At 42.7% G+C, this 21896-nt stretch overlaps 1 protein-coding gene across 5 annotated transcripts in view; it reads right to left on the bottom strand.

The window, feature by feature from the left end:
• The window catches only part of dis3l2 (DIS3 like 3'-5' exoribonuclease 2), a 73507-nt gene that overhangs the window by 35740 nt on the left and 15871 nt on the right, over positions 1-21896 (bottom strand). For all 5 annotated transcript variants that reach the window (XM_077614380.1, XM_077614382.1, XM_077614381.1 and 2 more), the window contains 4 exons: positions 10816-10869; positions 10646-10747; positions 10422-10554; positions 1748-1806 (listed from right to left, as the gene is read on the bottom strand). In XM_077614380.1, the coding sequence (XP_077470506.1) occupies positions 1748-1806; positions 10422-10554; positions 10646-10747; positions 10816-10869 (348 nt within the window). The remainder of the gene's footprint in view (positions 1-1747; positions 1807-10421; positions 10555-10645; positions 10748-10815; positions 10870-21896) is intronic.

Genomic DNA, 21896 nt, shown 5'->3' with positions numbered 1-21896 from the left:
TGGTAGCATAAGATCAACATATCAAAGGCGGATTCAACAGCGGGCAAGTTACCCCAATATATGTATGCCAATGGATTGGAGATGCATGTGCTAGGATATCAGACTTACCATATTTACTCGCATATAAGCCACCCGTGCGTATAAACCGCACCCTGAAAATTGCCTTGAAATTTTGGAATTATATAATTTCTCGCGTATAAGGAGTACAAATGTGTTACTTTGAAGGGAAAATCTTAAGAAAAATCATCACAAGTGGCACATTAGGGTCAATAACATAAGGAAGTTTTAGTATGCCTGTCTTTGTAAATGCAAAATATCAAATTATTTAATTTGAAAGAAATAATAATCTTGATAAGAACCTGATGCTTTCTAATTACAGAAATTACATTTTTTTACCAGATGTTTAAGATGTGGCAGCCATATTGCTTCTAATGTCAAAATATCTCAATTCTTTCGATGGTTAATATTACTCCAATAGTTTGTCACTTTTGAACAAGAAATACAACGGAAAAAAAATCAATATTAGCAAGTTAACTTAGCGTTGTGATGTTCTTTGATAGCGCTGGGACACCATTTACCTAGATACTCCTAACAGAGAGTGAGATGAAGGCCCACAGATGATTCTTCAGCTTCTCAAATCCAAGTAATTGACAATTTAGAGCATTCTTCTTTGACAACACTTTCCAGTCAACTTTGATGAACATTGAATCAAACTCTACTGAAAATGTTCGTGTGTTCTCTATTAAAGACTACAACTCAAACTACAACGATAGGAGCCCAAGCTGTGCCGGAACGAATAGGAGCATTTAACCTGCCTTTTAATGAAAACATAGGACATTTATAACAATCAAAGTGGATTTTTTTTTTTCAAAATTAACGCTGCTCGCATCTAGGTAAGATGGCTGCCCTGGATCTAGGTAAGATGGTTGTGCCCCGAGCGAGCAGTGATGGGAACGTGAGTTTTTTCATGTTTTATGCAAGATAGGTACGTTTTTCTTCTTGAATTTAATGGCTTCACACATTTAATGGAAATTTTATGCGCATATAAGCCGTCCCCTCAATTCAGTCATTATTTTTTTGTCCGACAAAAGCGGCTTATATGGGAGTAAATACAGGAACTGGCATACAAGCTTTTCACCAAGACTGGAATCTTGGTTGAATGGCTAAATGGTAACAAGACTGGGACAGACACAAAAAACAGTGTATGATGGATATGTGGAACAGGAGCGTATTGATCTGTATTTCATGTGTTATAATAAAATAATGTTGAGAGTTCCCGTGAAGAGTTTAATAAACTTTGAATTATTTGTTTGGTTTTGCTTAGTAACCCTTATAATCAGATCCATTTTATATACAGTAATCCTTTGATTATCGCATCCTCACTTATCGCAAATTCACAACTTTGCAATTTTTCCATTATTAATTTTAACTCGTAAGCGGAAGCCACTCTCTTCACAAGGACTCAGCGCTGAAAGATTTTTTTTTTAAGGCTCATAAAAATGTGAAAATCCACGCTGAAACTAGTAAGCGGAAGCCACTCTCGCTACTAGGACTCAGCACTGAAGAAAAAAAGTTATAATAAGGGTGACCCTACTTCGCAATTTTTCGATTATTGCAGCCATGTCTGGTCTACATTCACCGCGATATTCGAGGGATTACTGTATGTAAAGAAACCTGATCATTGATGGTGTGCTTTATAATGTGGGATGCCTTATAATCCGAAAAATACAGTAAGTAGAAAGCTTACTTTAGCAGTGATTTGAAGTACTTGATCAGTATATGGTGATTGGAGGATATTTTCCAGATCTGCAAACATGATGACAAAAAAAGATTCAATTTAAAGGTACTGTAAAGTCAGTGAAATTATTTTCTTTTAAATACATGAAATCTGCTTGAAAAAATGGTGGAAACATGGGCAGAAGCTGAGAACAAGTGAGTGCTAAATCTCTAAGTAATAGGCAGAAACTGTTTTGTTTGTATTTGACCAGTTGTTCTCTTAGGCATTTTTAAATGAACATTGTTATCCCTCCTAATGAGTCATCACCTTATCAGGGTGGTGGGGTTTGAGTGTCCCAATGATCCTCGGAGTCAAGTTGTCTGGGGCCTTGTGCCCCTGGTAGAGTCATCAATGGCAAAATTGTCCGAGGTGAGGGACAAGACAAAGAATGACTCAGGTGACCTCTTAGGATGAGTTGCATGAATGAACCACAATATCCCTTGCCCGAATGCAGATCACCAGGGGCCCAACTCTGGACCCAGGCCTGGCGGTGGGAGATGATCGCAAGTGCCAGGCGGCCGGGCCTGCATCCATGGGGCCCGGGCACAGCCCACTGACACTACATGGCGTCCTCTTCCCATGAGCTCACCGCCTGTGGGAGGGGCCAAAGAGGTCGGGTGCGAAGACAGTTGGGCGGTAGCCAAAGGAGGGATCTTTGGCAGTCTGATCCCCGGCTGCAGAAACTGGCTTGGCCACCACTCTGGTTGGGAAGGAGGCTGAGCTAGTACATAAGGATGAGAGGTTCCGGTTCGATCTGGTCGGACTCTCCTCTAAGCACAGTTTGGACTATGGTACCGCTAGCTCTCGAGAGGGGTTGGACACGCTTCAACTCTGGAGTCGCCCACGTTCGGTTCCTGTACAATGGGGTTCACCCCGGTAGACAAGAGGGTCCTAATGGGACCTAACTGATGTTTGCGCTTAACTTCAAACAGGAGCTCTGAGTATCCACCCTTTTTGGAGTCCTTGGATGGGGTGCTGGCAAGCGCACCTTTTGGGAACTCCAGTTTTGCTGGGGGTATTAAATGCTCACGGGGCCAATAAATGTGAGACCTGGAGGGTAATGATTTGGAAAAACGGCCCCCCTGATCAGAACCCGAGTGGTCTTCTAATGTTGGACTGGACTCATCGTGGATTGGTAATAATGAACACCATGGTCAAGCATAAGAGTGTCCTTACATCATGGACAGCACCCCCCACCCCCTGCATGAGTCTGTGGAGTCTGAAGTGTGGAGCTGTCCTAGGAGACCATGTTCCACACCTGTATTGCCAAGGTCGCAGACCAGAGCTGCGGCTGCAAGGTGGTCGGTGCCTGTCGTGGTGGCAACCCCACAACCTGCTGGCGAGCACCGGGGGTAAAAGATGCCGTCAGGCTGAAGGAGACTCATCAGGCTTTTTGGCCAATGGGAATCCGCAGAGTTGTTGGTGTCGCAATTGCATCCCTGCGTTATACAGATGAAGTTCTGTTGGCTTCATAAGGCAGCGATCTCAAACTCCCAGTGGAATGATTCGCAACTGAGTGCCAAATGGTCGAGATAAGAATCAGCACCTCCAAATCTGAGACCATAGACCTCAGTCGGAAAAAGGTGGTATGCCTTCTCTGAGTCAGGGATGAGGTCCTTCCCCAAGTGGAAGAGTTTAAGTATCTGGTTCAGGGGTGAGAGAAAAATGCAGTGGGAGATCAACAGGCGGCCAGGTGCGGGGTCTGCATTGATGCAAATTCTGCATTGGTCCATTGAGGTTGGATTGGATTGGATTGGATTGCATAACTTTATTCATCCCGTAGTCGGGAAATTTCATTGTGACAGTAGCAAGAGGGTGAGAATGCAGATACAGGAAAGGCATAGTTACACATAGTTACAAGTTAGACAATACAGTCGCAGAGGCCGCAGAATAAAGCAAAAGCACAAAGTACAAAGCAAAGCAAAGCAAAGTATGTGGGATCATTAGGAATCACCAAATCAAATCATTAAGACAGAAAAGGAGCAAAATCACAAAACCAGCAAGAGCGGACAGAGCTACCGCCACCGGCTGCCACTTGAGCGGTGCCATCTTGGTTGCGGGAGCAAAAACAGATGCAGACTCAAGAAAAAGGCGTTGTAGAGTTGGATAAAACTGGAACCACACACAGGAAGACTTCCACAAGATGGGGAACTTTTGCAGACTTTGACTGAGGTAGAGAATATGCAGAGTCACTCTTCCAAGCTTATCCGCACAGTTCCTCAGTAGTCTGGAGCTGAAGACAACAGTAGCAGAGTAAAACCCCTCGACTCCGTTTCCGGCCTGGTAAGCGCCGGCAGCTCTTCCATCTTATCCCATGATGGAATGGTTGGTCTGAAGCGTCGCTTCTTCTCCCGGCACTGTTGTCCAGCTCCGAATTTCCAGCGGCATTGAGGTGTTGCTCCTTCTGCAGCGTATTGTAACAGCTAGCCCCATGTGTATGACAGCGTAGGCATGGCTGAATGTTTCCAAAAAAGAAGTAGCAGAAAGAAGCCAGGCTAACAGAACAAAGAAAGTTGTAAAAACATTAAATTAAAAAGTATAAAGTACAAAGTAAAGTAAAATGGAATGTATTAAGAAATATTAACATGTAATTAAAAAAAGATAGAAAGGCTGTAAAACACGAAAAACTAATAAGAGTGGACAGAGCTACTGCCACTGGCTACCGCATGACGGCGGCATCTTGGAAAAAAAGGTAAAGAAGGAACTATGGTCACGAGCGGTGGGTCATTACTGAAAGAACAAGATCCCGGATACAAGCGGCTGAAATTAGTTTCCTCCACAGGGTGTCCGGACTTTCTCGGTCGTTTGGTTGCCGGTCTTTGGGTCGCCGGTCTTTTGGTCGCCGGTCTTTTGGTCGCCCAAAAGCTCCAAATTTCCCGTACTTTAATTGTGTTTTGTTGGAGAACTTGTTAAGACCCTGACTGACGTCCCTTCCTAAGGGGACAACTCATGTACATACAAACTCTTATACACTCACACGTCCGCTCAGTGAAACTGCTCAGGGCCATTGTTGGCTTTTATTGATGCGTAGACCGTGTTGTTTTACCTTGTTTTGTCGCCGGTCTTTTGGTCGCCCATTGTTTGGGTCCGGGCGACCAAAAGACCGCGACCAAAAGTCCGGCGACCAAAAGACCGGCGACCAAATGACTGCACACGATCCGGGAGAGGCTCGGAGTAGAGCCACTCATCTTTTGCATCGAGAAGAGCCAGATGAGTTGGCTGGGATGCCTTCTAGAGACCTCCCTGGTGAGGTGTTCCAGGCAGGTTCCACGTGCCACCGGGAGGAGGGCACGGAGCCGACCCAGGACACGCTGGAGAGACTATGTTGCCCGGCTGGCCCAGGAACGCCTTGGGATTGTTCCAGAAGAGTTGGATGAAGTGGCAAGCTCAGTGTTATTACTGCTTTCTGGCCCACCCCACCACTCTACAAGTAATTTGGTTTTCCATTCTAGCAAGGACCAATGCCACAATGTGTACACAATGCATTTGTTTTTCCTTCCGATTGCCCATTGAGTTCACCTGTCGTTTGCCCTCCCCTGGTGTATCTCTTGCTTGCGGTCTCTCATGTGACCCAGGTGTTTCTGAGTGTCTCGTCAACTAATGTCTGTCTATTTAAACCTGGTGTATTTGTCGTGTGTTCACGTGTGATCTCCCCATGTCTAGTGCTTCCCTGTTAGGTTTGGTTCAGTTCTTTGGTTTACAAGTCTGCTGTTTTTGAGAACCTTGCACGTTATTAAAGTGATGTTAGTGCACCCTCACTCCTATTGTGGAATATTGAGGTGCCTGTTAGTCTAGATAACACGTACTGTGGCAGATAGATGTGTTCATGAGCCAGGGTCAGGCTGGCCTTATCAGACATTGCCGAAACGATCACGAAGGAGGGCAGATGTCCTTCATATTCTCATTGTACTGTGCTCAGACGTCAGACCGATTGCGAAGGACGGCGGATCTCAGTCACTGTCCTCTTGATTTATTGACATTAAACAAAGCTAGTTGATTTGTTGACGAACCTAACATTTATTTTTATTATTAGTCTTTCGAGCTTGGGAGTCAATACGCCGAGGGACCCAGCGGCTGAGCCGATATCTGGGAAGACCATGGCCACGGCAATTCAGCCCCTTTTAATGGGCTGGACTTCGGTTCAGCACCTGGGTACCTTATTTAAAAGAGTTGAAGACATCTCCAGTGAGTCCTGGTGAATGTTTCCATTCGTTAGTGCATGTTTGTGGTGTGTGTGTGTGTGTGTGTGTGTGTGTGTGTGTGTGTGTTGATAACCTGAGGAAAACAAAAGAATGAGGAAATTGCAGCTCTGATTCAGTATTGAAAATTTGTTGAGAACCTGTCCGCCTCGAGGTTGAAACGCTTAAATTTATGGATGGTAAAATATTACTTTGCTGGCCAGCTTAATAAAATGAGGAAAAGGTATACCTGCAGTTAAAAGTAAATTCAGCTAAAAAAAGATTAAAATAATACGAATAACAACAATAATAATAATAACAATAATAATAATAATAACAACAATCACGATCACGACCACGATCACAATAACAATAATAAGCGCGTCGGCCTCACAGGTCTGGGGTCCTGTGTTAAATTCCAGGTCACGTCCACATGTGTGGAATTTGCATGTTCTCCCCAGTCCTGCGTGGATTTCCTCCGGGTACTCCGGTTTCCTCCCACATTCCAAAAACATGCAGGGTAGGCTGCTTGGACACTCTAAATTTCCCCTAGGTATGAGTGCGAGTGTGCATGGTTGTCCGTCTCATTGTGCCCTGCGATCGGCTGGCCACCGGTTCAGGGTGTCCCCTGCCTATGGCCCGGAGACAGCTGGGATTGGCTCGAACACTCCCGTAACCCTAATGAGGATAAACGAAAATGAGATGATAAAAAATGATAAAGGTAGTTATAAAGAGACAAAAAGAAAACTGGGGGGTTTTATTAGGGAAAAGAGTCAAACATAACTTATTTTGGTCGTCTGAATTGGCTAAGTGCACTCAAATTTGTATGTAACAGTCCTGTGTTTTCATTTTTTTTTTGCTCTCTCCAAGTGTTCTCACAGCTGTGATTCTAATGTGTATGTGGTGTATTTTCCTTGCTATCAAACTGGGCGACGGGAGTCTGTTCGCTATCATTATTGTTGTTGTTTCTCTTTTATCATGCTTAAATCTCTGCATTATGAGAAAAGCATAAAAATTGCTAGACAAAGGAGTGAAATGTATTACGAAAGAGCATTGTAGATGTAGGTAAAAAACTGGAGCCACACACAGGAAGTCCACAAGATGGGGACCTTCTGCAGACTGAGACTGAGGTTAAATATGCAGAATCGTTCTTTCAAGATGATCCGCACAGTCCCTCAGTAGTCTGGAGGTGATCACCTTCCTTGCCTAGATCCTCCTAAGCTGTCCTATCACCTGATCAGCAGCAGTGGAGAGGCCAGTGGGGGGCTTCAAAGCACGCAAGCATACATCTCTCCTGTTGCAGCCCGGCAAGCACCGACAGCTCCTCCGTCTGACCAGGAAGAGATCTCACGCTCCCATAACAATGATGGAATGCTTGGTCTTTTGTTGGTACCGAGACGTGTTTCAGCTGCCCTCCCCCCAAACTCAGTGCCAATTTTTTAGCACAAAAAAACTGATTTCGAACGGTGAATTTTGAGGGGCACTACATATAACAGTGTACAGTAATCCCTTGAATATCGCGGTTAATGTAGATCAGACATAGTTGCGATAAACGAAAAACTGCATAGTAGGACCACCCCCGATATTACTACAACAATACATGGTTTCGTGCCGATACATAAATACAAGTACACAAGTCCAATTATCAAAAAGTGGATATTTATTAAATACAGTAATCCCTTGAATATCGTGGTTAATGTAGACCAGATATGGCCGCGATAATCGGAAATAAATAAATAAATAATAGCGGAAAAAAATTGCGCAGTAGTGAATTTGCGATAAGTGAAGACGCGATAATCGAGGGGTTACTGTGATTATATCAAAAGACTATAATGTATTAATATCTAAATATAACTTTTATGTAAAAATGTGTATATACAGTGTTACCTCGAGATACAAGCTTAATGCGTTCCGGGACTGAGCTCGTATGTCGAGTTTCTCGTAACTCAAACGAACGTTTCCCGTAGAAATGAACAAAAAACAAATTAATTTGTTCCAAGCCTCTGAAAAAACACCAAAAACAGGATATTGGATTGGAAAAACATTTGATTTTTTTCTAATTCGCCATCCATTAACAAAGTAACAAATGACTAGTGGCTTAATAGCACTAAAATGTGTTTAATATTATTAAAATTTGACGGATTTCGCGGAGGGAAAAGAGACGGACAGAGAGAGGAGGTCGCGACTTTTTGCACGACAATGCGCTCGTAACATAACATAAACAAATTTAAATGAACTTGGATTACGATGCAGACACTGAACAATAAATTTAATCTAACCTTACACTAAATTTAATTCTAATTTTGTTTTAAATTTTGATGCCTTTCTTCCCCGGGTTGGCTCTATTTGCCCCGCCTCCACCCTGAGTTTCAGATGCAGCTAAAAGGAACCTATCGAGGGTTGTTTGCTTTTATATTCCCTTCAAAATATTCCCAAAATGATGCACACAAATGTCCTCACAATAGGATAACGCACGACCACTTGCCAACGAGAAGTTGTATATATGCCATTCACACTGACTAATGGGAAAAAACAATGAAAAAATGCAATGCTCCACCCAGTGCTCGCAGAGACATTACACGAGGGAGTTGCGACCACAGAGACATTGCGAGGAGAGAGACAGTCCCCATGATGTTCTTATGAACAGCCTCTCGCGTCCGCTGTCTGCTCGTATATAAAAATTTGTCTCGTATCTCAAGATTGCTCGTATGTCAGGGCACTTGTATGTTGAGGTACCACTGTACTTTAAATGCTGTACTCACACTGAAAATAGTTCTACTTAAAATAAATGCCCCAAAAATCAGGTTAATGTTTGTAATTAAAAAAAACTGGTTAATGGTTGTAACCCAAAAAACAGGTTGATGGGTATGATAAAAAAAAGGTTGACGGTTATAATAATTTTAAAAAAAAGTTTGATGGTTGTTTTAGTCTAAGTCTGCGCTGCTTGACTCTTCTGGGGGTGCTGTAGGGGAAGCAGGAGGAGCTCCTGCGACAGGTTTTCGGCGCAGAAGGAACATCGTGATGGGGAGTTGTGACTGCTGTTTCATATTTTGTACAAAGACATTACAGCACCCAGATGTTTACCAAATTTGATGGCTCTGACCATGTTGTCATCAATCTTCTGGACAAATTGCATGCCGTATCGAAGATCTCCTAGAGATTTCTCAATGAAAGACCACGTTCTTCTAACCCTCTTCTTGTCCTCGTCCTCGTCGTTGCCCGCTGTTGATTTTTTGTATAGGGCCTTGAAGGAATGAATAGCTCCCCAATTTATAGGTTGAATTAGTGAAGTGGTGTTGGGGGCAGTCCTTAGTGAGAGCTTTCGTGATCAAAGCTTTCATGTTGCTCATCCAGTGCACAGGCATCAACGCTTTGTTCTTGTTTGTGGGGACGGTCAAACTTGTAAATAAAATCTGGCTTTACCATGAAGCCAGCAGCATTCCCACACATGATGAATGTCAGGCGATCCTTGGGAACTTTAAACCCTGGGCCTTTAAGTTCATCCTTGAATAAAACTGTACGGGAAGGCATCCGCTTCCAGAAAAGCATTCTGAAATCCAGACTGATAGGGCATTCTCCATCTTGACGATAATTTTATTCCTCGTAGTTACTACTCACTTGATGTCCTTTGAAAAGGATATGGTGGCCGTCTTTTGAATGTTGGCATCTTCCTTTTTTATGTACGGTAGATTCATTGATGCCGCAGTGGCGCACTGCATCGGCATACTTTTTGCCCGCCTTCAGCATGTCAAGCAACTTCACCTTTTCGGTCATCTATCATTTTTTCTTTGCCTCATGTGAAGCCTTACAATCAGGGGTGTCAAACCGGTCCTCAAAGGGCCGCAGTGGGTGCAGGTTTTCATTCCAACTCAACCAGAGGATACCTTTTGCAAGTGTAATCAGTTAAAGTCAGGTGCTACTTATTTTAGAAGACACCTGATTGGTTAAAATGTCGGCACTGGATCGGTTGGAACAAAGACCAGGACCCACTGCAGCCCTCGGCGGAATCGGTTTGATACATGTGCTTTACACGATTCTGGACGCTTGGGAGGCATTTTCAGTGGTGATGTAAAATCCAAACAAAGCTGGAATTGACTCGAAGTATATTCTCTGTGCGTGATGCGAACTGCAACCCACTGCAAACAAGAAAAGGCCAGGCTGCGTGTTTCGCAGGTATTTATAGTTTTTGGCACGCTCTTTCTTTTTCTGTGGTATTTGCTTCCTCTTCTGTGCTTGGAACAAACCATTTCAGCCCAGAAGAAGTAGTGCCCTGACTTCCGCCATTTTTCATTAGTCTTCCGGTTGCAAGTTTCAGCGTAACATTTTTAGGAACTTTTTTATAAATACCAGAAAAAAAATCTGTGATGTAGTGAATCCGCGAAAGTTTAAGCCGCAAAGTGAAGAAGGGTCACTGTATCAAAATTATAGAAAGAGTTGGGAGTGTAAAGGTTTGTCTGTTAATTTACCTTGGTTACTATGATATTCTTGCACAGAAACAAGTGGTACTTGCATCAACTTCTTCTGGGTTGGGTGGAGCGCATTTTCCTTCTGGGTCTCTGGCTCACTTAATCCCTCACAATCAGTGTCAGACTTAACAACCTACATAAATAAACATTCAGTCAATAAAGAATGAATCAGTTATGTTATCCAATCAGATTGTGAAAATTATAACCCTATAAGTATACCCTACCTTCCATTGCTCCTGTGGCAAGATTTGCACCACAACTATATCTCCATTTAATGCCCTGTTCCGAGCAATTACTCCATCTAAAAATATATCTCGTGTGTCATCCTGTAAACAATCACTTAAATTATTTTTTAGAAGGCAAAATTATGGCTAAAAGTCCCAAGTTGACTTACAGGAGATGGGATAAAAGCCTCATGGTATTTCTTGGGGTTGATTCTCAATTGTCCCTGTCAAAAAAGTACACACACAATCTTCAGTTAAGGAAAATAAGGATCTTATAATTACCCTACTCCCATTGCAGCACTACCATAATAATACTGGGATTAATAGTTTTTCTTTCTTTAGATCTAAAAGCTGTTTAAATGTATTGTGGGGTGTAGAATCCAACACAGAGCATTTCTTCTATGATAGTTTTCTATTTAAATATTTTGAACATCCTGGTTTTCTAAAACAAATAGAACATACACTATAGTTAAAAAAGTCTTTTTTTTTAATATACATACAGTAATACCTCGACATACGAGCAATTTGAGATACGAGTAAAATTTTGAGCAAATATTTATCTTGAGATACGTGACAAATTTTGATATACAAGCATAAAGCAGACATGAGAGGCTGGTCATAAGAACATTGTCAAGTTATTCTCTACTTTCTTCAAATTTTGCCCCAAACTTGAAAAGGGGCCCCGATCTTTTCACAGCAGGAACAACTCAAATCCTTCCAGTTTACAATTTTATTGAAGTTTTCCAGTGAGAGGAAAATTAGCTGTTTCTGAACAGATTAGCTTTTGCTGAAAGGGTTAGCTGGTTGTTGTAAGGGTTAGCTGGTTGTTGAAAGGGTTAGCTGGTTGTTGAAAGGGTTAGCTGATTGTTAAAAGGGTTAGCTGGTTGTTGAAAGGGTTACCAGTTGCATGTGATCGGGTCTGAAGGGTATTTCTGGTTCCTTTGTTGCCTGTCTTCTTTCAAGGCTGGCCTACTGTTAGAATTATTATGGAATATTCTATATGTGTTGTAAGCATTTTTCAATAAGTAGTAATGCTATAAATCAAGTCATGGGAACATGGACTTTTCCTCCACTGTCAACTCCTCAAGGCCTCAAAGAGCTCCCGGCAGGACCCAGTGAGACTGTTGTGACGAGACTCCGGCAGCAGATTTGAAAATACTGCTTTGTTTACATTAAACTGCTTTGCTTTGTTTACCTTATAAAGAAATTATTATGCTTACTGGTGCAAATTCTAATGCCGTTGTTTTGCTTATTGTGCAAATTCTTACGCAGGTGTTCCGATAAAAACAGATTGTTGTGACAGTGTTTTTATAACCTTCATGATGCTATTCGGTTGAGCTTATACAATTGTTCAAAACAGTTGAGACAGTTGTTTTTGCTTATGCAATTGTTTAAATCAGATTACCTTTGAATGTTTTGGTTATGTGCCGCTAAATGGACCGAAGAGTATGCCGCTCGTCAGAATGCACTGTGGACTGAGACGACGTCACAAGGCATCTCCTTCGAAGTTGTAAGCAGCTATGTTGAAAGATGTTTTTCCTTTTTTAATTAAATATTACTAATAATGATTTAAAAGGTTTGAATCATTATTCCAACATTTGGTCCTTCGAGTAGCCGGGGTCAACACACCGATAAGGAATCCAGACGCTGCAGTTTAATATCTGGAGTGACCGTGCACGGCGAGAATCCCTTTTCCAGGCTGGACTATTTCTCAGCAGCGCCTGTTTTCTAATCGGTTGACGACTATCCTCTGGGTAAGCATCTTTCGACATTTCTGCCGAGTCCGCGTGTGATGGCTGCATATTGTTGACGGGATCCAAAATGCGCGAAGGGCATCACACGCGAAGGCCTTATTTTGAGAAGTAAGGCTCGCATCCTGGGGATGGCGATTTTAAAACCCTGCGGATACAAGTCACTAGCAGGTAGACACAGTGGGGTCTATAAAAATGTGGTGGTCGACATTGGTTGTGTGTGCGTAGTTGTTAAAGAAAAAAAGGTACTACGGGGATACACACAAATCCACTCCAAAAATGGGTGGTGCAAACAGTAAAGCGGCTATTGACGTCTGCCGTGTAAAGATTGGATTGTTGAAAATCAAAGCGCTACAAGGGTTAAACACCTAAACTTATGGATAAATAAATATGGATTTGCTGGCCAGCTTAATATGCATAAGATATTGATACTGCAGGATAAAATACGTGCTAAACATGGGGGAAATCTTAACAGAATGGAGCAGGAGGGATATAATGATACCTATTATTGGTTTATGATACATGGGTTAAATCAGTTAATAACGGTGGGACTGGAAACACAGAGGCTGTGTTATTCCACAGAGGACGACTAGCCCGGTGGGGAAGAAGTGTGTTGTTGTTGTTGTTAAAAAGGAGGGCCCCCTCCGACAAATATGACCAGGTCGGGAGGGCCCGTGGGGGACATGGGGAGAAAACGCTATCTCCCCAGCCTGGGGCGCCGCCAATGAGTGATGTGTTTATTGAACAATATCCCATGATCGAAGTTGCTAATACTGATGTGGGCAAGGAGCAGGCTCCTACTAAATTTGGATGTTCGAATCCAAAAGCTGATGGTGGCCCGTTGTGTCATGACGGTCGTAATTTGAATTTGAGAGTGCATGAACTGATTGATCGGGTTACGGGGAAGTTTAAAACAAAAGTTAATTATACCGTGATCAGCAGAGCTAAGCAGAGGGATGGTGAGCCTTTTGCAGAATATCAAATCAGGATGACAGCTTGTTTTAAGGCCAACAGCGGCCTCGCTGAAGACCACGCGGTGGGCAGCATTTATCAGGAGCAGCTAAAAAATGTGTTGCATGCTCATTCAAATTATACTTATATATATTACATATATCGCGTGATTGCCTGGACAAAAATGTCTCTAAAAACAAGGCAGGCCTTCTCAAAATGATTTGAATGAGGATTTTGAACATGAGGATGTTGAGTTAATTTTAAACCAGAGATCACATTCTTTGGGAATGAATTCAATTGGATTTTTTTGTGTGATGCTGAAAGTTGTAAAATGGCAATTAAAATGGTTATTTCAAAGTGCTAGGCATACTTGTTAATAGTAACTAAATGTACTGTCAATGTACTGGAATGAAATGGCTTATTGTGGCTTATCCTGGTTTCGTTCCCGTCTGCTAGCGGGAATATTTTGGTTAACAGAAATACAAAACAGCAAATTAAATGTTTAGCGGGGTTGCCAAAACTGCGTTTTGGTCAGACTCTAAACTTGCCGAATAATGCTTTGATTGCGGGGGGAGCGCTCTGTTTTGGTGCGGCTGAATATTAAAATAATTGGCCTTGGGGGTGCTGAAGCAAACTTGAGGGCAGAAATGGGTTTTGCTATGTTATAGTTGTGCTTGCAGCATATTGTGATTATGGGGTCTTGGCAAACTATGATGATATGATGATATAGTTGGATATCGGGAGAGTAATTAATTTAGTTTATTAATTTAGTCTTCTCTAAAAAATAATTGCTCACAGGAGCCACAAGAGGCGAAGCATTGGGCACAAAGAAAAGAGAGCATTTTGGAATTTGTAAACAAAAGATAAGGATGCTGCTTCTGCAGCGAGCATGAAGGTCAATGTCTTTCGAGGTGATAGAAAATCAGTTTGGCAAAGATTGATTTGGTAAAAGCTTTGGAATTGGGAATAATACTATTATTATTATTTTATTTTCTGTTTTGTGAAGTTCAAAGGGCTCTTAATTGAAGAGAGCTAGTTTTGGAGGATAAAACGATTGGCTGGTTAAAGAAAAATGAATGGATTTTTTACAATATTATGGCATATTGGTTACAATTTGTGGGTCCTTTAATAAGCATTGAAAATTGTAATTAGGAAATGCCTAGTAAAAGGTGGATTTCTCTAATTTAATTATTGTAGATTTTTCTTGTGGTAACAGGGAGCTTTAAGAAATGGCTCTTATCTTAAGTAAACATAGTATGGGGTGATTTGCAATTTATGTCTTAGGTATTAAGAGTTATTTGGTTGTTAAAGAAATCAGACATGAATTTAACAATGCAGAAATGGCATGAGAAATTTCATGGCATTCATCCAAATTGTTAGGTAAATTGAACCTGGCTGGGGTAGATAAGATAATTGGTTAAGGATAGGCATAGTTTCCCTAGAAGAAACATGGAGCGCCTTTAAGTGCACAAAACGCGTTCCTTGTTTGACCTGAAGGGGGCGTATGCTTTGGTATAGGTCATATTGATGACTATTGGGACGTTATTACTGTCTATTGCTTTAGGGGCATACACATTAAGAATTTAGCCAAAACTTACTGCATTGCAATTATGGGGTTAATACACCTAAATGTTACGGTGATAACGATTGGCAATAACAAGCTTAGATAAAGGGGAATATCTACAACAAAGTCTGGTAGGGCCTTCCATGGTGTGAAACAAGTGAAATAATGTCTATGTTTTAAAAATAACATCTCCAAATTATAAAATATCAACCTTGGAGAAATGCTTTAAGTAGATGGGTTGACTAGAATGGGCAAAATTCGATAACATTGAAAGGGGGTGTAACTTAATCCAGAACATGGAGATAAAGTTTTTACAAACGGTTAAAATACAAAAAGGGGGTGTGTGTGTGTTTCAATGTGTCACAACTTTTCCGTTATTGCATTATTGGCGAATAGTTAATCACAGCCACTCGCATGGCAGTCTACATGCTGACTGACTGGGGTAAGGGGCGGTGGCAATTGAACAAATTTCTATTTTTAGATATGTGGCATGTGAATCTAATACATTAATTATCTAGTTTCTTCAGGCATCAATCTTGATGATTGGGGGAGCACTCTAAATTCCTTGATTATGAGTGCGAGCGTGGATGAGTGTCTGTCTTTTGTGTTTCAATTGGCTAGCCACCAAGATTTATCAATATTCTAATATCAAGTTGGAATATTTCTGAAATCGCTGATAAGCCTTTCGAGGACGGCGGTGGCAGAGTAGGACAGAAACAAAAAAGAAAAGAATTTCGCCAAATGAAATTTTTGATTTCTGCAATGGGAAATTTTGGGAACCTGGGGGACTAAACAAAAACAAAAGACTTATCTGGGAGGGCTGCCATTTTGAGTCATGGTAAATTTCATGCCTCAAAAAAGGGGGAGGTTATATATTCAATCTATATGCAGATATATGGCCAAAACACGGGCGATTCCCCCTTATGTCAAGATACAAAAGCTACATATCCATTTCAAAGGATACACATGGATTTTATAGAATATGTGTGGTACCTAACAGTCCTAAAAGAGATTGGGGAAACCTTGTTGCAGAAACTGGTCTAGATTGGCAAGCTTGGATGACACACGTGTGCGAAAAAACCATCAGGCCTTCGATAAAATTAACCCATACGGTGGGGGCATTACAAATCATAATTCAGACTGACAAATTAACTTGTGGATCCTTGTCTGACGTTTTTCCTAAGTCCATGGGCAGGTGGAACCATGTCTATGGAGACGGTGGGAAGGTCAGAGATGGAAACACCCGGATCCGCCATAGTAAAATTAAAATCTGAGATGACCAGAGAATTCATTTCTGCAACGGGGAGTTCCCGAACGGGAGGCGGTAAGAAATAATTGGTTATTGTTGAAAATGCAGCTATTATAAATCAAACCTGTATCAAACCTGTATAACATGTATGGGGGGCCGACCTCTCTTAAGAGTAGTACCCGCGCAAATTACCCCTGATTGTGTAAAGGAGATAATGACAAAAGAAGATGTAAGCCCAAAATGTATGAAATGGAATAATGTCTACCCAGTTACAACGGCAGCAAAGGACAAGCATAACTTTTCAACACATGTCGCGTTTAATCATTTTACCTGCTTAGTCCTCACAGGGCACGGTCCGGCACTGGGAGCGATAAATGTGACGTGGTGTGCCCACGTCCTAAAACAGACTGCACCCCTGATTCCACGTTCTGACCTATGGTGGTGGTGGGGTCAAAACAAATTATACGACTCCTGCCAAAATGACAGCAGGACTTTGTGCCTTGGTCTCACTGCTATTACCAGTGTCTGTTTTTCCATCTACAGTAGAGGAGATACAATTGGCTGCACAGAAATCCGGTAAGATGGCGGGCCCCTCGCGACGGCGTCGATCGGAGAGGGTGATCCGACATGCATTGATGCGATTGGCATCCACGAGGCGTACCAGATGAGTATAAGTTGGCTAATCAGATCGCAGCAGGTTGGGAGTATATTTTTCTTTTAATTACTCCAAACAAAAATGTTGATTGGATAAATTACCTGCATTACAATGTCCAAAAACTTGGAAATTATACTGAACAGGGATTTGTGGCGATAAAGGAACAACTGGCAGCCACTAGTCTGATGGCGTTCCAGGATCGTGCAGCGGTTGAAATGCTTCTTGAAGGAGCAGGGGGCGTATGCAACGTTTGAAAATGTTGCACTCAACAACACGCCCCCCACTGGGTCCCACACCAGGGCCAACGATGGCCTGCAGACCCTAAACCGCAAGATGAAAAAGCATCCTGGAGTAGAATAATGTCCGCTGACAGATTTGTGGCCTCACTAAAAATGATTTGGCCTAATTATTAGCCCTTTTTGCTACGATTTTGACATTATGTGGGTGTTGTATTATTCCCTGCTTAAGATCTTTGATGAGCCGACTTATAACCACTGCGATTGCCCCTACAAATTCTAAATTGCATGAATTATATCCCCTACTGATGAAACGTGCTGACACTAACAGTGAAGTCCAGGAGCATGGTAATCCCGAGGATGGATTGGGCGAAAATGATCTTATTTTCTGCTTTTCAGACCTGCCGAACGAGTAGAGCCTAAGCGGGTAAAATTAATAATGCCAACGGAGATATCCCTGTCTCTTTTTGGATTTGTCATAAAATGAATAACAAACATATAGTAAAAGGAGGGAATGTTAGAATTATTATGGAATATTCTATGTGTTGTAAGCATTTTTCAATAAGTAGTAATGCTATAAATCAAGTCATGGGAACATGGACTTTTCCTCCACTGTCAACTCCTCAAGGCCTCAAAGAGCTCCCGGCAGGACCCAGTGAGACTGTTGTGACGAGACTCCGGCAGCAGATTTGAAAATACTGCTTTGTTTACATTAAACTGCTTTGCTTTGTTTACCTTATAAAGAAATTATTATGCTTACTGGTGCAAATTCTAATGCCGTTGTTTTGCTTATTGTGCAAATTCTTACGCAGGTGTTCCGATAAAAACAGATTGTTGTGACAGTGTTTTTATAACCTTCATGATGTTATTCGGTTGAGCTTATACAATTGTTCAAAACAGTTGAGACAGTTGTTTTTGCTTATGCAATTGTTTAAATCAGATTACCTTTGAATGTTTTGGTTATGTGCCGCTAAATGGACCGAAGAGTATGACGCTCGTCAGAATGCACTGTGGACTGAGACGACGTCACAAGGCATCTCCTTCGAAGTTGTAAGCAGCTATGTTGAAAGATGTTTTTCCTTTTTTAATTAAATATTACTAATAATGATTTAAAAGGTTTGAATCATTATTCCAACACCTACTGAGTTTATATACAGGCTTATGACCTATGACCTCAGGCAGGAAGTGAGGTGAGTTTGGTTTGATTGGGTTTTTCTGCCCCCTGTTGGTCTGGAGGGGGGCAGACGTATTTTCTGCATAGTTGACTTGACACCTCCCACTTGGCATCTCGGTTCTTGAACCCAGAGAGGTCCCAGTTACTGGTTGCTCATTGTCCGTTTCTTTGTTGGTTCGTTGGTTCATATTTGTTCTTCCACTTGTATCAGGACAATGATGGGTCGTACATCTCTATGCAGAATTGTGGAAGGGATTTTGTAGTTTTTTTTCCCCAATACTCTTTTCCATTTTGTTGCAGCTCTCCATACCCAGGCTATGACCCTGATCAACTTGGTTAGGCTGCTGAATTTCCTTACATCGATCAGTTCTTTCACAGCAGATCCAGCTGGAGGTCTTCGGGCACGGGGCTCATCTCCGCTTGCAGCCTCTCGTGGGATACTCCGATCTTTCCCATTCGTGGCATGGGTCGGATTACTTGTTCCGGCAGATGGTGCATCGCTCTTACTCCTTTTCGTCTGTGACCTGGTCTGTACTGCTGTGAAGGATTTTCTTTGGAGTTTATTAACTTCTTCCCTGGCATAGGCAGCGACCTCTTTGGCCGACTTCTTTGGCCACTCTTGTATGGGCAGCCTTAAGAATTTGGGTCCATCTTGCCACGTGGAGCCCTCTCTGAGGTCCTCCGGGGCGGCTCCTCTTGTTAGTATGTCAGCTACATTGATGTAATTAACTGAAAATATATATCTAGACAAATTTGTTATCCCTATTAGAATCTGGTAGCTATCAAAAACGATATCTTGATCTACATTATCCTTTTAGCAGGATCCAGCACACAAATCTTTCCACAATTTCAGAAGTACAATACTTCACTAGACAAGATAAGTACTGGATTTCCGCACTATAAGGCACACCTAAAAGTCTCCATTTTTTTCAAAAGCCGACTATGCACCTTAAAATAATTAAAATTATTATCACGATAAAATAAAAATAGAAAAATCAGTCGATAGGGTACATCACCCTCTACAGGTCTCGCAACTACGGTAAGCCGCCTGCGACTTCATTTTCCCCCATGCGCGGTTCATGCTGTAGTTATTTTGTCAATGACAGCGAGCACATTAATTCGGTGCTCGCTGTCATTCTGGGTGAATTGACAAAATAATTCCAGCCGCTAGATTGGCGTCAAGAGAGCATTCAAAGCTAGACTACTATCTCCGCGTCTGCATCCTGCATCCCGCATCCTGTATCCCGTGCCCCGTATCCCGTGCCCCGTATCCCGTGCCCCGTATCCCGTGCTCCGTGTCCCGTGCCCCTTGTCCCGTGCCCCGTGTCCCGTGCCCCGTGCCCCGTATCCCGTGCCCCGTATCCCGTGCCCCGTATCCCGTGCCCCGTATCCCGTGCCCCGTATCCCGTGCCCCGTATCCCGTGCCCCGTATCCCGTATCCCGTGCCCCGTATCCCGTGCCCCGTATCCCGTGCCCCGTATCCCGTGCCCCGTATCCCGTGCCCCGTATCCCGTGCCCCGTATCCCGTGCCCCGTATCCCGTGCCCCGTATCCCGTGCCCCGTATCCCGTGCCCCGTATCCCGTGCCCCGTATCCCGTGCCCCGTATCCCGTGCCCCGTATCCCGTGCCCCGTATCCCGTGCCCCGTATCCCGTGCCCCGTATCCCGTGCCCCGTATCCCGTGCCCCGTATCCTGTGCCCCGTATCCCGTGCCCCGTATCCCGTGCCCCGTATCCCGTGCCCCGTATCCCGTGCCCCGTGCCCCGTATCCCGTGCCCCGTATCTCGTGCCCCGTATCCCGTGCCTCGTATCCCGTGCATTTTCTCGTAGCGCCTTCAACGAAAAAATCCAACCCTCAAAAACTATTTTATGGCTAATGCACAAAAATGGAGTAAAATCCACTTCCTAGCAGCATTTAATGATTAAATTCAAATACTGGAGATTTTCAGACATTACAACCGGGCCAGGCGGGTGATTTTCCCGGGAAAAGACAGCGATGAACGTCAATGACGTACCGGCAAACATTGCCCGAAAATGGGGTAAAATCCAGCCAAAAACAGCATTTATTGATTAAATACAAATACTGGAGCTTTTCAGAAATCAGAACCGGGCTCACAGTTGAAATATTATTTAGGAATATAGCCATATTTTACTCACCCAAAATCATTTTTAACTGTACACAATATCCACCGTCCTTTCTTTCTTCCTTCTTTTCTATCGCCATCAAAGCTAATGCTGAACGTCGAGCCTGTCCTGTCGTATTTCTGGCATAGTCCGTCTTGAAAATGGCTTTAAATCAATATATTTGCCTGTGCAGCTCGCTACAGATACAGTTTGGTAGCTCTGGCTAATCACTAGCAAATCATAGTTGGTGACAGCGATGACGTATCCCTACGCCTGCGAGAAGGCAATGACGTATCCCTACGCCTGCGAGAAGGCAATGACGTATCTCTACGCCTGCGAGAAGAAAATGACGTATCCCTACGCCTGCAACAAGGCATTGTGGTGTTGCCAACTCGAAACCTGATTGGTTAAAGCAACAGTCTTATCGACGCTTGTTTAAAGCGGCAGAGCCCACAGAACTGATTTCTGACCCTGCAAACAAATAATGGCTGAAATGAGCTTGGTTAAATGCTTCAATATGAAACACACATCTGGAATCAGTGCAACCAGGGGGAAAAGCAATGAAAGGAAGCTAAAGACAAGTATTGAAGGACAAAATATAATACAGACGCTCCCCTACTTACAAACGAGTTAGGTTCCGAGCGATTGCTCATAAGTTGAATTTGTTCGTAAGTTGCTCAGTGCTATATTTTGTATTATAATTTATGTTTAAGGCCTATATAAGTATATTGAAGGTTTATATAAGTGCATTTGTATGTGTAAGGCTTGTATAAGTAACACACTGGTTTGTACTGAAAAAAACATTTAATAAAATGGAGAGAATACATACAGTACTGTATACATACATTAGAGAGAGAGAGAGATTTACTAGAAACTGGTCGTAAGAAGCTATCTAACGACGATTGCAGTTTTCTTTTTTTCATCATAAATGATGTGGTAGCACTGTATGGCATCATTCAATTGATTTGCAAACTTTGTGCAACGTTCAATATTTGGGTCCTGCTGCTCGATCTTTATGTTTATAAATGGTACTGATGGTCGAACGATTCAAGTTGTATTCACGTGCAACGCTCACCACTTTCTGACGCGCATCAAGCTTCGTTATTATTGCCACTCATTTCAAATGAAATGGCTTGCCTCTTCCTTGCACCTCCCTCAATAGAAGCCTTTCGCTTTTCACCGACCATATTCAATAATGCATGCACAAGATATTTAATGAAACAAATGAAAAAGGTTCTTTGCGCACTGGAGATACGTTCACGCACTTCCGCATTCCAACGAACTGGGCAGAGGAAGGTGGATGCTCGGTGAGCTGAGCTCTCACAGCGCCAGGCGTCGGTATTAGCGGCGGAAAGAAGCACTACTTGGAAAAAGGCGCGCAATACAAAATCGAACTTACGAACATTTTTCGACATAAACACAATTTGCAGACATGTTCGTATGTACCGTTGTTCGTAACTCGAATGTTCGTAAGTAGGGGAGCGTCTGTATATGATTCAGATATTTCTTAGGCCAGCAGAGAAGGCCTTGAAGGCCCTGACGGCCCGC

Source organism: Stigmatopora argus, chromosome 12 (genome assembly GCF_051989625.1).
Source record: "Stigmatopora argus isolate UIUO_Sarg chromosome 12, RoL_Sarg_1.0, whole genome shotgun sequence".
NCBI classification, from domain to species: Eukaryota; Metazoa; Chordata; class Actinopteri; order Syngnathiformes; family Syngnathidae; genus Stigmatopora; species Stigmatopora argus.
This window is presented reverse-complemented; position numbering and strand designations above follow the sequence as displayed.